General features: G+C 39.6%; 1 protein-coding gene across 4 annotated transcripts in view; it reads left to right on the top strand.

Moving 5' to 3' along the window:
* Positions 1-450: 450 nt before the first annotated feature.
* The window catches only part of dnaaf11 (dynein axonemal assembly factor 11), a 46,261-nt gene continuing 30,950 nt past the window's right edge, over positions 451-15,761 (top strand). For 2 of the 4 annotated variants that reach the window (XM_042427830.1, XM_042427829.1), the window contains exons 1-6: positions 902-985; positions 2,581-2,748; positions 2,828-2,905; positions 4,077-4,249; positions 5,035-5,258; positions 6,577-6,741. In XM_042427830.1, the coding sequence (XP_042283764.1) occupies positions 976-985; positions 2,581-2,748; positions 2,828-2,905; positions 4,077-4,249; positions 5,035-5,258; positions 6,577-6,741 (818 nt within the window). In that variant the 5' untranslated portion in view covers positions 902-975. Of the gene's footprint in view, positions 470-901; positions 986-1,803; positions 1,880-2,580; positions 2,749-2,827; positions 2,906-4,076; positions 4,250-5,034; positions 5,259-6,576; positions 6,742-15,761 lie in introns of those variants that run through there. The other 2 variants (XM_042427827.1, XM_042427828.1) reach the window with 2 other exon arrangements.

The raw sequence follows: 15,761 nt of genomic DNA, 5'->3' as shown, positions 1-15,761 counted from the left end.
ATTCTCAAAGTATTTGTGCAAAAACAGGTTAAATCAGAATGTAAATTTGAGTAAAAGGTTCATTTTTAATGTTAGATGCATTTAAATAAATCAATTGTAAAATTGTTGCAGCTTTGAATCCCACAGAACATGAATGCACTAGATTATTTGGGTCTGTGGTTCAGTTGGTGACATTAAGGTTTTGGTGAATCTGCGATTAGAATCCTTCAGAAATCTTATTTTTTGTATTATTGTGTCACTCTACTTCCAATTTAGACATTAAAAATATTTCCCCATCAGAAAATTCATAATATGTTAGTTACAATACAGATTTTAGTCGTGTTCCCAGGTTTTCATTCAGTCCTGTTACCCTGACATGTTCCCCACTCTAAAAATTTGGGACATCCCACAAGTCACACGATCAACAGTAAGTAGTGGGAAGACCAAAAATAAGTTCTCTCACTCTATTTTCTGTATTTTTTATCATATTGTAAGTATGACTGAGGATGTCAATCTCAACATTCAGTCCTGTTACCTAATTTTTTTCTTGGATGTTATAATGTTTGTTTGTTTTTTAAAGACAGTTTTGGTAAACCACCTTAAGGTGCTAAATGTTCTCACGCTATTAGCATTGATCCCATATGGCTACATTTCATGTATTTGCTAATACTGTGCTAAAAACTTAGTCCTGTTACTTTCAGTCCTGTTATTTATATGAAGAATTTGTTAATTAAAAATAAATAAAATGGCTTGAAATTTACCATAACACATTTTGGACTAGTTAAACATGTGTACTATGAGATACAGTGCTGAAAAAAAAGATAAAAAATTAAGTTAAATTTTGAAAAGTTACAACATGCAAATGGCACCGATTCGGCGGAACGGCCCAAAAGTAATACTTTCTCTCTTTTTGGCTTTGTAGTTGTAGTATTTCCCACAGCGCCTGAAGGCAGCATCAGGTTGGTTTCTATAGCAACGCCTGACAACAGGAGGAAGATGGTTTACAGTAAGTTACAAAAGATAAACTAAAACCCAGTTTAACTCTTAGAACCTAGAACTTAGAACATCTTTGTGTTTTGTAATGTTGTTAATAATCACTGCTGGCTTGTTATTGTCCGTTTTAACGCTTAAAATGATCTTTCAGCGATTCAGTTTGCAGTTTAGGAAGCTTGTTAGCGGTAGTTAGCGCTGGTTCAACTAACTTTAACTGTTTGTTTTGACTTTTTAAAAAATTTTTTTTAGCTAATTTCGTGATAATTAACGCTAGTCATATTGCTTCTAAGTCTTATTTGTTAATTGGGTCCATTAGCAGTGATGGAAGAAATGTTGTAATTTAAGTTTATTTGTTTAGCACTTTTCATACAGTAGTTGTAACACATAAGAAAAACATTAAAAATAGGGAAGAAAGACATTTAAATACATAAAAGTAACCCCAAAACATTAAGATACATTAAAAATTACATGTTAAAGTGCAAAAGTACAACAAACACAGTAGGGGAGGAAGTCAATTGAAGGCCAGTTTGTATACGTTTTTACTTGGCTCACTCACTCAACAATACCACAGTGAAAAAATACTCCATAACAGGTTGCATCCTACTTAAGTAAAAGTACATAAGATACATAATTAGTACATTATTACTACTGAAGCATCAGCGTGTAAGCAGCATTTTATTGCAGCTGCAGGAGGTGGAGCTGAGCAGTCAGGAGATGATCATTTGTGTTTGAAAGGAGAAAAAAAAAGTTCTGTTGCATAAATCTGGATACATTATTACAGTATTATAAAGTTTTACCTCTTCAGGCCACAAGCAGTTATTTATTTGAAACCATTTCAGAGGTTTAGAGGGAGGATGTCTCTTTGGTGGAACATCTGAAACATCACATTTTTCATAAAAGCCAAAAGGTTTGGAAATTACTGGTTCAATTTTTTTTTTTTTTACATTTCAGTGTAATTTATAGGCTTAGCGTGTGATATATCACACAAGATTTTAATCAAATGAAAAATAACTAATAAAACTGAAAAGTAAGTAGTAACTAAAGCTGTCAAATAACTGTAGAGCAGTAGCAAGCACAGTATTTCCCTCTGAAATGTAGTGGAGTGGAAGTATAAAGTAGCATCAAATGGGAATATTCAAGTAAAGTAGAAGTACCTCAAAATTGTACTTAAGTACAGTAATTTAGTAAGTGTACTTAGTTACTTTCCATAACTGTGTCCAAGCTAATGTTAGCTATTTCCAATATTAACATTAAGTTTACCCACCTATGTATGATGTCCACAACTCAAAAATATTCAGTTTACTGTCATAGAGGACTAAAGAAACCAGAAAATGTTCATATATGAGAAGCTTGAACCACAGTTGCGATGGAAGTATAGTAACAAAAAGAGGGACTTTGGCACTAAAAAGACGGTAACGTTGAGAGATATTTACTGTGTGTTATTTGCAATCATTCCTCCTTTTCAGTTCAGTCATGAAGTGTTGCCTGTGAATCCAATGTAGTGTAAGAGATGGGAGACAAAAAAGAGGATATTTCATGCTACAAAGATTACAGTTTATCCACAGCAGACATGTTTGACTCTGTGTGTGTGTGTGTGTGTCCGTCCAGTCACAGAGGACATGGTTCGCCGGCGGGCTGAGCACAACGAGTGTGAGATCTTCTCCCTGGAGGAAGTTTCTCTGCATCAGCAGGACATCGAGAGGATCGAGCACATCGACAGGTGGTGCAGGGACCTGAGGATCCTCTACCTGCAGAACAACCTGATCCCCAGGATAGGTGAGACATCCATCTCATTATGAAAATAACTTTCCTCTGTCATGCTTATAACATCTAAAAAAATTTTTTCCTCCTTTAGAGAATCTCGGTCACCTGAAGAAGCTGGAGTATTTGAATCTGGCCTTGAACAACATTGAAGTCATTGAAAACCTTGAAGGTCAGTTTACGGAGCAGATGAGTTTCTTTTAAACTTGGATCCACTGCTAAAGATGTTTTAACTGTATATTCTGTAAAATATCAGACAGACATTTAGTGGAATCAACTAATATTTTGTCATTAACTTCATCTAAATATATAAGATACTGTATATAATATGTATCTTATATATTTAAGATATATTTAGAGTTTCATTTGACGTGAAATGATGAGATGAATGAATGAACTGCTGTAAGTTCACTCAACTCATTAACTTTTTAAATAAACACGATCAGTATATAAATAGATTTCCCAGCATGCATTGTTTGGGAGTTAAAACTTTTCTTTTTTGTAGTTTGAAAAAAAAAACATACATGATGGAAACTTGCTGTCATGTTGTTTCTTTTCACAACGGTAAAAACGATGCAAACCATGATGAAGGTCAGTATTGAATTCAGACCCTACATCCCCCAAACACTACAATGATGTCAGCAGACAACATGGCGGCCCCTCACGGCTCAGGCTGTAACTTCATATAAGACTCTTAATTTGTATATTTTTATCTCTGGATACCTGTACCGGACACTTTTATACTGTTTATATATTCATACTTATTCTACTATTGTTTAAACTATTTTAACTTGCACTCGACACATCTTAGGTATGCAGGCGAAACATTCTCTCATTCTGCCTTGCACAGAGATGTAAAATGAGGTAAAATGACAATAAATTTTACTTGATATCACTGTTATCTTCGTACTGACTACAGAACAAGTTCTTGGTGTCAGATTAAAAATGCACTTTTGAAGACTTGTGTTCACAAAACTAATCTGAATCAGACAATTTCAAACAACTACCTGACCAGTTCAATGAAAAAATAAAATCTTAATCTACTAAATGAAGGCTTTGGTTTATACAACATGCAATATTTAGTCAAGATAACCTTCAGTGGTGTTAGAAGAACTGTTTGTATTTGTCCACTTTTTCTGCAGCTGCTCTTTCACCAAACGTATGAAAGGTTTGCTTGTGTAGTTTTAAAAAGATCTTGCAGAAACGCTGGACTATATGTTTTGTTTACATTGTGAAATTTGGTCGAGCAACATTATTTAACTTCCTGTTCTCTCACCTCACATCCCCGTTGAGTCAGTAAAATAAAGTGTTTCAGTGTCCGTGTCGTCGCCGTGTGTCCTCAGGCTGCGAGAGCCTCCAGAAGTTGGATCTGACGGTGAACTTTGTCGGCCGTCTGAGCAGCGTGGAGTCTCTGAAACACAACGTCCACCTCAGGGAGCTGTTTCTGGTGGGAAACCCCTGCACTGAGTTTGAAGGCTACAGGCAGTATGTGGTGGCGTCTCTGCCTCAGCTCAAGGTAACTTTACTCAACCTGCAGACTCTAAAACAAACCGCCAACCTTTCAAACATCTCTGAACATACCAATTCAAAGACTAACTTTACTTTTATTCATTTTTTATTTATTTTCAATGATGCTAAACATATTTATCAGTCTGTTGATGATGATGATGGGGGCGTTTAATGACATTTTAGAGCTAAAACAATCAATTTTGACAATCAGTGAATTTTGCGAACACGTTTTTTATCAGAGAAGCCAAAATGTTTGTTGTTTCCAGCTTCTCAAATGTGAGTATTTTCTGATTTTCTTGGTTTTATATCATTGTAAATTAAATATCTTTGGGTGTTTTGAATATGTCTATAATTCACTATTTTCTAACAGTTTTTAAACCAAATGATCCACAGATAGTGTTGAACCAAAACAATGAAGATTATGAGAAATGTGGCTTATACAGTTTGAATATACTGTAGATTTTAAAGGATAACTCACTTCATTAGAACATTTCTTACTTTTTGACCATAAATCTGAATCTGAGTGTAATTTCTGTCTGTATGATAATACTGAACTTACTTATTAATTGCTGAGATTAACACACATCACTTCAGAGACACGGCAAGGCGACAAACATAAGCAGGAAGTATAATGTTATAATAACTGTTAGAATAAGCTAGAATTCATAGCTTAAAGACTAAATCAACAAGAGCAGTTTGCTGCTGGATTTAAATGAAAGACAATCAGGAAATCTGTATAATTCTGATGCAGATTCAAAGGTTTTGGCCTCTGCGGTTCGTTTCTGTCCTCAGTGTCTGGACGGGACGGAGATCAGCCGGTCGGAGAGGATTCGAGCCCTTCAGGGCCTGGAGGAGGTGAGGAGGGGAGTCCGGCAGCGGGAGCAGGAATACCTGAGGAGGAGAGCTGCGGAGAAAGAGGAGGCGCAAAGGAAGGCGGCAGCGGAGGAGGAGAGAGGAGACAAGGAGGGGAAACCGGACTTCGAAGGTCGCTGGTACACTGACATCAACAACACAGTGTGAGGAGACGCACGATGACTTCCTGCTGACTCGTGACACGTTTGTCAAAAGCAAATCAACACATTTATACTTCCTACTACTATACTACTCCTGAAGCTTTTAAATGTGTAAAACTGGGCAACTATTCAGTGACAGCACCGCTTCTACAAGCAAGAGGTAGAAGAAGTCAAATCCTTTATATGAAGGAGATTTCTTAATTATCATGTAAACGAAACCCTTGTTGTCATAATCGAGGATTAGAGAAAGCTGTTTTCCTCATGTAGATTCTCCTGGAGAACGCTGATTACTTGGCTTTTTACAAGTACATACAGTTTGTGCATAACAAAAGACTGCAGACAGGAAGCACAGTGCAGAGCAGCTGGATGAAAGCAGAGATCATTAAACGGATGCATCCGCATATTACAAATAAGTCCAACCAAAGTCAGACTGAAACGGTAACATAAAGTAACACTGTCGAAGTCTAAATAAGTTGGTTTGTTAAATTCAGACAACAAAACACACACTTCAAAAAAATAAAAATCAGGAAGCAGCGTCATGACTAATAGTTAAAAGCCGGTAAGCCACACTTCCAAAATAAGGTTGTTAGTAGGAGAGGAATCAGAATATCACAGTCTCTGCTGCTTCAGTTTTGAGCTTTGTTATTAAGTCCAACAACTTTATGGCGGTGCAACACTCACTGGAGTATCAGTATCAGTGCCACAGCGGAACAACACTCTATTACAAGTAAAACTACTGTATTTAAACATTTACATTAATACAATTAAATAAGTGCAAGCAGTAAAAACTATAAAAAGTAAAAAATAGTGATAGTAAGTGTCTGGAAAAAACTTGTGTATTAACCAAATTACTAATTATTGAGATTATTTTGCCACATTTGTATATCCAGTTTGGGGATTTTTACACTTCAGTTGAAGAGAAAAAAAGAGAAAGATGAAAAAAGAGAGATGAAAAGACAAAGAAGGAAAGATGAAAGGAAGAAAGAGGAAGATGATTGTGTCACTGAGCTGAAAGAAACCAGTTTGTTTAAGTTCAGAGAGAAAAGATTCAACCCACAACAGCCATATTTATCTAATGTTGAATATAAAATCTGAATATTCAAAGTAAGCAACAACTCCAGCTGTCAGATAAACGTAAAGGAGTAGAAAGTCTCTCACATCTGATACTGAGGTACAAACCAGGAGGAGATGTCAACAACCACGGCTTCTTTTCAACTACATTAAATGAAACTACACCGACCTGGAATTAAAGTTTTCACAATGATCTCTAGCTGAAGTATCACTGTGTACCTGTAATTCAGAGTGTTTTCTGTCGCTGTAGTCCAGGGTCGATGGAGAATAAGGAGAACCAGGAGGTGGAGGAGAACATGGACTCGGATGAGGAGCGACGGGAGAGGGAGTTCTGGCACACTCCGTGTTCATTCACCCCCGAATCTCGTCTGGAGGCTCACCGCCACCTGGAGGAGAAGAGGAAGGCCAAAGAGAAGTAAGTGCACCGGACTTTCATCCAACTTAGAAGATGATTTAGATGTTTTTGTCGTGTAAATGTGATTTTATTATCAATATTTATAACTCTCACACAGAAACACCTGTGTGGTGTTTCAGAAGAGTTTTGAGTTTTAATCATTTGCAGAGGACATAAAAATAACATTGAAAACAGTGAGCAGAGAGAGAAGAAACAACCCAAGAAGGTATTATTAATGACTATCACCTAAATAACACTAAACAATATTTACAATATCAGAGATTTATTGAGGTTTTTGTCAGGTCTTTGACTCTGGAGACATTAGAGTGATGTAGAGATGCAGTTTTCTGTTTTTACCACTGGATGTCACTGTAACATCAAACATTATGCAGCTGATGCTGCAATACACACTGACTTACAGTCAGCAGGCAGGTTCAGTTTTCCTCTAAATGACACTTCAACAGAACAAACCAGTTGTTCAAGATAACTGAACCTGACACATGCACCTCCTGGCCAGAAGTATGTGAACACTTGAACATTTCAGTTAAATGAGCTTCTACTGAAAACACATGTAATCGTCCCTCTTTGCAGTCAGAAATAATGTCAACATGTTTTTTTTTAAATGTATTGTTTATAGTTTTGTATTATTGGAATGAAGAAAAAAGGTCTTTGGGGAAATATCAGAAATGTTCCTTTTTGTCTCAGCTGACTGCGGGCGGCGTGTCGGTGTCTGTGTTTAAATGACTGCAGATGGAGGGGCGTGTTGGTGTCTGTGTTTGATTGACAGCAGCTGGAGGGGCGTGTTGGTGTCTGTGTTTGATTGACAGCAGCTGGAGGGGCGTGTCAGTGTCTGTGTTTAACTGACTGCAGCTGGTGGGTTGTGTCGGTGTCTGTGTTTGATTGACAACAGCTGGCAGGCTACCGGTGTCACACTGTATGAACAGAGAAAAACTAAACAAAATGCTGTAGATACAAGTTATGGACAGACAATGTGTTGCTAACAGGGATTTTGAAGAGAAATGAACAAACCGGCATCTAACAGGTCTGAAGTGACATTTGCAGGAATGTTAACATGCTATTTAATGTGCTGCAGCTGAGCAGCTATTTAGCTATCTAGCCTGCTAACTGACATTAGCGGTGCACTTTTCCCCTGCGAATGTTTGCTTGGTGACTTGTTCAAGCTAAGCTGCAGGACAAGACGTGTGTTCATGTTTGTAAGTTAGATTAGAAGGAGACTTGAGCAGATAAGCTAACGTGGGTTGTTGTTCGGAGTCTTTGGCTCTTGTGTTGTGTAGCAGGATGCAATCAGGCTCAGTGTGACCGTCTGCTCTGCCTATGATAGAAAGACACGTTATTGCTTTATGTAACATTTGACTTACTGTGTGGAAATAAGAACTCCAGCTATGTAAGTGGCTGATAGAACTGTATTTAACTGAAATAATGTAAAAGTAGGGAGCACTACCATGAAACGTAAAGACTTTAAAATATAAATTCCTCCCTTTTGATTCAGTTTTTTTCCTCAAAGGAGAACACAGGACAAGTTACTTACAGAGCAGATATGTACAGCCTCCACTCCTGTGGTTTCAGTCTTTCTAGCAGATGTTGGAGCCTGTCTGCAGGGATTTGCTGAATGCATTAGTGAGGTCTAACACTGGGCGATGAGGCCTGGCTCGATGGTGTTGGATGGGTCAAGTTCTCCCACACCAAACTGGGAAAACCATTTCTTTAAGGGGCTGCTTTGTGCACATTAGCAATTTCATGTTAAAGCAGGGCAGAGACACAAACTGTTGACTTAAAGTTAGATGCGTACTCTAAAATATCATTGAATGCTGTCCATTAACTTTGGCCATGTAGTGCTATATACCTCAGTAGCTTCATTTAGATGTTAAACCATTTGTCCTTAATATTGACTGTGAAATGTGCTGAGGCTACAGGTGATTTTGGCTTGCTGTCTTCTCAGTCAATCGTCAAGGGAACAGATCAATCAATCACTTAAATGACCACACATCTGAGGTCGGAATCATTTGTTTTTCAGTATGAGATGGAAGGAGACATCAGTTCAACAGCAAAATCAGACATAAATATTACATTTGACACAACAAAATTAGCGGGACAGATGAGGCTTCATCCTCAGGTGCGTCAGTACAGGTTCATCTGTCGGGTTAATGAGGAGTTTTCAGAGGAACAAACTGTGCCGTCATGATTCGGTGGCGTCAGCTGGAGGAGACGTGAGCAGATTCAGCGGGTCAGAGAGGATTTTGTTCTGACTTTTTGTTTATGTCTTTGTGACTAATGAATCAGCCGGTGAGGTGGAGGCTGCCAATAATCCTGGATGATTTACTGACGGTGCATGTGTGCCAATGAGCAGAAGAGACTGTCAGTGACGCCTGTATGAGACCAGAGGAGGAACTTTATTTTAATTAATTGAACTAACCTGAAATACTGGATTTAAAGCACCTCAAAACTTGCTTTCAAATCTTAACAATTTCTCTGTAACATTAGATTAAATAAGCTATAATCAGAAGCTGTTCAGTTTACAGAGCTTGTACTGAAGTTATTTGAGAAATTTATAATGTAGCACAAAGTCAAGAGGTTGTGATATGTAGCGCAACAAGCTAACGAAGCTGTAAACAGAACCGTGTTCTTGCATATGCTCAGTGGCATCTGGCTTACAAAGATCTACTCTCCTGAGAATTACTATCTTATTGCTGTTATTAGTCTTTGAAGCCGTTTCTAAATAAACTAACGTGACCAAACTCTTCATGATGAGAAACAACGGAGGTCTACGGCACAGAGGAATAAGATTTATCAGGCTTGTATACACACACACGATACTTGTTAGTAGATCAGTTCTTTGTTGGTTTGGATCCCAACATGAGATTTTCTGACAGCAAACAAAAAATATAGAAAATCACCAGACACATCCTTTAGTACACACTTGATGTACATAAGACCTGAACGTGACACTGTGAAGGTTAAACTGTCCGGCTGCCACAGACGCTCAACAGACTCTGAACACGGCGCTCATAAGACATAAATGGAGCATTTTCAACAGAAGTGTTTCGGGGGGGGGGGCATAATTGTTGCTGACATGTTCACGTTTCGAATGTTGCGGACAACGTGAAGGCATAGTTTGTTGTCATGTTGATTCTCAGCACCGTCCGTAAAAAGGCTGACAGAGGAAGTCACACAAAGTCATCACCATTTCATTTATACACACTGTTTATTAGGTACAGCTAGACGACACTACTGCGGTCTAAAACATCAGCCTGCAATAAATCCTCCCGTCATGACGGCTACAATATTCAGTTTTCTATTTAATCTATTTTTAGAGATTTATTTCATGGTCATTTCAGAGGTTGTAGTTTGTGGAGCTGTTGAACTATACCGGACTGTAACGTAAGATAATAAGATGAAAACGTTAAAAGTCTTTGGCGATTAGACCCCGTCGTGATGTCATCATATTTATAAAGGGGAAGTGAAGGTGTGAGTAGAGAAGGATGTCTCTAACGGAGTCCAGATAAATAAAGGAATATTGAGATCTGGATGATGAGAAGAGGACCAGACTTCTGGTGGTCTCAGACCTGGGCGTTGACGTGATGAAGTGGAGGCGAACGGGGCGGACGAGGGTCGTGACGATTCGCGCTGAAATGACTGCTGACAGCGACAGAGAGAAGAACAGATTTAAAGTTTGCAGCTAAGACATGAAAGGCTGATAGAGATCGTAGCAGAATCTGATTTGTTAATGAAGAGTAACGCCCCATATCAGCTGATACGAGAGAAGGAGAAGCAGGAGAGAGAGAGAGAGGAACGAGAATGAATGAATGAGTAATAGTCTTCCTGCTTGAACTTACACTAAGCTCCATTTAGTCTACCTTAATTCATAAAACGGACAAAATAATAGAAACACCTCAAAGTACAGCCTCCAAAAAGACCATAAAATAAATGATTTCATTCACATATCAGCTTTAAAGTAGCGGTGAATCTCTGGGTGTCTCGCGATTTGATTCAGAATCAATTCTTGATTCAGTAAATAGAAAGAGGGGATTATATGAAGGCTCCTTTGTAGTCCTTCGTCCTCTGAACTGCAATATGAAACGTAAGTGAGAGTGAAGCTAACTGGTGTTAATGAAGGTCACAACAGCAGAGAAAAAGTGTCTGAGAGCATTTAACAGTCTTCTGCCCGTATGAGAAGAATGAAATCAGACCATCTGACCAACATCACTGCTTCAGTGTTTGTAGTAGAAACAGCAGTGTGTGTGTGTGTGTGTATGTGTGTGTGTGTGTATGATGGAGTAAGAGAGCCTCTTCTCTCTCTGCTGCAGCGCTCGTACCGGGGACATCTTTCTCCTAAACGCTGTAAAAATGAAACTGACCACAGAGACACTTCTTCTCTTCCCAGGTAGAGGTTTTTGTAAAGTGCTGCAGCGTCTTTTGGTCAGTTAGTGCTGGAGTTCACTGCTCTGCTCCGCTAAAGTTAGTCTCAGGGTGATGAGGTACCAAGGATTCATTAAATAATCATTAAATACTTTGTCCGAAGGATCATTATTAAAGGATAAGACTGGTGATTGTCTGTAGGCTCATTGGCTTCTGCTGTACGAGGAACTTCTCTCTGTGATCGCTGTTATTAGTCAACTCTTCATGATGAAGGAACATGTCACCCAGTGCTGCGGTGTGGCTCATCGGCGTGTTTTTAATAGTTTTTGGACAGTTGAGTTCCACCTTTTTTCAACATAACATTATTAACTAACCTTTTACTAACCTTTGTGAATCGATTCAGAATCGTAGAATATGGACATTCTTTTGTGCATTGATTTTTTTAATTTATTTTGGGTGGGACCTTGAGTTTGGACAACTTTGCACAATACCTGCTTCCTGTACCTACCTTTTAGCGCCTAGTTTTGTTTCTGTGGCATATTTCCTGTCTGATTTAGGAACATTCTGATAAACCTACTGTACTTTACCTGCCCAGCAGCAAAATGACAGTTAGAGACTGGCTGGTGAAGAAAATGCAGCATTTTGCAGTTTAAGCGTTGAGACCATAGACTGTATAAAAATATGGATGTAGTTACCGTGACGTCACCCGTTGGTTTCTGAAGAGCGGTTTTGAAGCTCCGGCCGTCGCCATCTTGGCAGTGCGTGACTCTGTCTAATTCCCAGCCAATCAAAAATGGGCAAAGAGGCGGGGCCGAATGGCTGAAACAAGCCACCTAGCGGCTGGCGGACCTGTCACTCAAAGCAGCCATGTCCTTCATTATGCAGAACTTTACGGCTTAATAAAATTTAAACGGGTGAGTTATAAAAGAATTCACCCCCCGTACAGTTGTCATGAAAGAGGAAATTAGCTACAGAGACCAAAACCGTTGTTTGTACCAGGCTGTAAACATGTTTATTTCTGTTGTAAAGTTGGACATTTTAACATGGGGGTCTATGGGGATTGACTCGCTTTTGGAGTCTCAAGTGGTCGTTCAAGGAACTGCAGTTTTTCGCACTTCCTCATTGGCTTCATTTTACAGCCCCGGAGGTTGCCACTTGGTTGAGACCAAAACTGAGCTAAACAGAGAGTGAACAGACGTTGGACTTCCATTCATCAGGTGGACGTAAAACATTCATGCTGCTCTGTGTCTGCTGGATGTGGAAGTAAGCAGCTGGTTGTTAATACTTCAGTGTGTCTGTGGAGTGTTTAAAAAAATAATAATTTAGATGTAAAGTCACCGCTGACGCCCTCCTGAACCAATCACATGTAAAACAGACGTGTCGTGTCCACCAATCAAAACCTCAGCATGTTTCAGGCCGGTTGGTGGTGAGTGAGGAAACTATTTGTCAAAGTCTAATTAATTTTCCCGCCATGCCGCTAATTAGTGCTCACCCTTAAGGTGACCCTGGTGCCGGGGTGTTAATTGGGTGTGTGTGTTGCACATCCTCTTCTCACCGAGCCTCCTCTCTCTCTCTCTCTCTCTCTCTCTCTCTCTCTCTCTCTCTGACACTCACACACACCCTCTGTCTCTCTGTCACTGCAGTTATATCAGCTGGCAGCTGTGAGGTTTCACTCAGTGAGAGCAGCTAGTGGACTGATGGGCTGACCCCGAGACATCCACAGTTACAGCCAAGTCTCTGATTATATCAGTCATTAGTCAGCAGTCGCTTACAACTAACAAACAGGCACAAAACTTAGTGATTTATTGTTTTTTTTTATGATTTATTCCGGGAAGTTTTACTGAGAGAACATCCACAATAAGCCAGTTAAATTGTAAACATATCTTTCTCCCTCTCTCTCTCATTCTCTCTCTCTTTTTCTGCCTCCAAAACAGTTTTCCAGAGCGTATATAAATCTTAAAACGCCGGCTCGGTCTTTGCTACAACCATCCTCTGTTGTTCCATGATGTGGGTGTTGTGAAGCCAGGACTGTAACTGTGATTAAAGACCATACAAATAAACCTGACATGTAATACATCTCCAGAATAATAAATACACAAAGCCTCCTACACTCCAATCCAGCTCCTCTGAGGATTCAGGGTCGGTCCGAGCTTTGTCCAAGGGCACTCTGACAGTGGAAGTGGGCTCTGTGATACCGGCCCGGAGCCTCCGGTTCACGAGGGGATAAAACCTCCTGCTGGGTCTGATTATTAAACCATCAGCCCTCTGGTTCCTGGACAAACTGTCCACTTCTACTGTAGATCAGGCTGCTGCAGGACAGAATACGTGTGGCACTGCGATAGTCTTATATTTATTTGTTTTCATGTGTTTTTTCAAGGGATGGAAATACTTGACATTTGAAAAGAATATTGGAAAAACGTTTTGGTGTTTGCTTGAGGTAGAAAAGTTGGAAAGGGAGAAGAAGTGATAAAGGCCGATGGAACATTTTTTGAACAGTAATGCTTCTGTTCCTGTTTTTTCTTCTTCCTCTACTGAAACAAAACATGCTCATCCTGCTGGCCTCCACTCCACCGGCAAAAACAAACGATCCGTATCGATCAGAAGAGACTGATTCATTTAAAAATGATGACATCTTCTTGTCACATCCTCTCCAACATATTCGTATAAATGTAGATAACAGACGCATGCGCTGATTTACGTTTTTTTCCTGCAGAAATTTATAGAAAAAACTTAACATAACTACTGATCCGTCCTCCTCGGGTCAGGTTATGCAGCTTTCATGCCAGTTACTGGATCGGTATCATCTCCCGTACCAACGAGTCCTCCAAATTAAACGTCCAAATATCGTGGTTTGACCATGTGACTCCAGAATGACACATAGGAGCGTTTTCTATCAGCAGTAATCAGCAGGAACGAAGAGTAGCAAAGTCAACCGTTGGGTTAATGTCTTCATCCACCCCTCCTCCTCCTCCTCTGAATGAAGAAATCTGTCTACATATATATAGACGTCATCTGAACTGCAGCACTGCTCCGCCTCACACCAATACAACTTCTATCAGCTGGAGGTATCCGAGTACTGATCCAGAGCTGTCTTTGTCCCAAATATCAAATCTATAAACTTCACTGGAAGGAAGTCATTCAAATAATCTTTATGTGAGGTAACATGAGGTCAGGGATTACTGGGACACAATGACTGAATGAATGTAACTGATAGAAGTAAGACGGTTAGATAAAGAAATGGTGTTTAATGTGATCTGATCATGTTTTGGCTGATGCGTTGAGGGGATCAGGTACAGGGAGACTCTCATTACAGGGTGTAATTATCAGGCACCCAAAAGCTGCATATAGTAACGTTTTAGTGACAGATGCCGTCTAGCAACTGTAGTAATAAATAAATACCGTTCACTTCAACATCCATGTTGTAATTTCGACAGGAAACTCTGCATTTTCCACGCCTCACATCAACCAAAGCCTGCCACTGAAGATAATTAAGATAATTAAACCCAGTTTTTATGGATATAGTGCCATATTGCCATCGCACAGAATTATTACAGAGCAAATTAACAACCAGCTTGAGCTCGAAGATTCTTTATTTCACAGATTCACAGAATGACTTGACTTTCTCTGGAAAAAAGGGAAAATAACTGCCGTTGATACCGAGACCAGGATCAACTGATAGTATAGTAAACATGCACATAGACTTCATTAACTGAGAAAGGTGGATTTATAGTGTTAACTCTCGTCCAATTACTCGATCTCTCACATCTCTACCTGCAGGGATTCATACTGTATATTTTGTTTAAGAGTTGGACAGAAAGAGGAAGTAGATCAAGTATTGAATAAAGCATCTTAATAAACTCAGAATCAGCTTTTTCTGGCTGCGACTCAACAAAGTCTTGATCAAACAGACTGCAGTAGTAGCTGAATTTGTTCTTTTCTGTTGTTTGTGTGTAAGGTGGGTGAAGGTGTGTCAGATATATTTTTCTTGCCCATTTTTCTATCCCACAGCGAACCTTTCTGTTTCACCCCCCCCCCCCCCCCCACCCCCTCCCTCCACCTCACTGACACTGCTGACTCACAGCGTTTAGTTCTCATAACACCTCGAGCCACAGAGTCATGAATATCTGAGCCGCGTATGACGAATACTGTACAAGTATCCAGCTGTGTCAGTGCTCTCACCTCTGCTCCGTCTCCTGCTGAGGAAACTCTTTACATCGGCTCCAAGTTATTTCACTGTCCGTTTCCTCCTCCGGCTCTGATGCTGTTTCTGACACACTTCTGCAGCAGAATGTGTCAGTTATAACCTAAAGGTGTAAACACTTGATAGATTATGGTTTACTGGCTTGTCATGGCGTCATTTTTTATCCAAATCGATCCTAATCTCCAGACTTTCAGGCCCAAAACTGATCATAACTCATGTTTGACCAAATATTTGTTACTGTAATTTGCTTTTTTTAGGGCAGAATTAGTCACTAAGATTTATTTAAATAATATCAGCTTGTCCAGTTGTCAAAATCCAGATGAGAGAAGAAAAGATGAGGTGATAAAAATGCCGATACTGTGCATTCACAGCTATAAGACAACAGTAAGTCATTGGGCTTTTATTTGCCCTGAGTTTCACCTGTCAGGCTACATACACACCTGCAGCCTGAGAGGACGACTGC

The sequence above is a fragment of the Thunnus maccoyii genome, chromosome 12 (genome assembly GCF_910596095.1).
Source record: "Thunnus maccoyii chromosome 12, fThuMac1.1, whole genome shotgun sequence".
In the NCBI taxonomy this organism is placed as follows: Eukaryota; Metazoa; Chordata; class Actinopteri; order Scombriformes; family Scombridae; genus Thunnus; species Thunnus maccoyii.
This window is presented reverse-complemented; position numbering and strand designations above follow the sequence as displayed.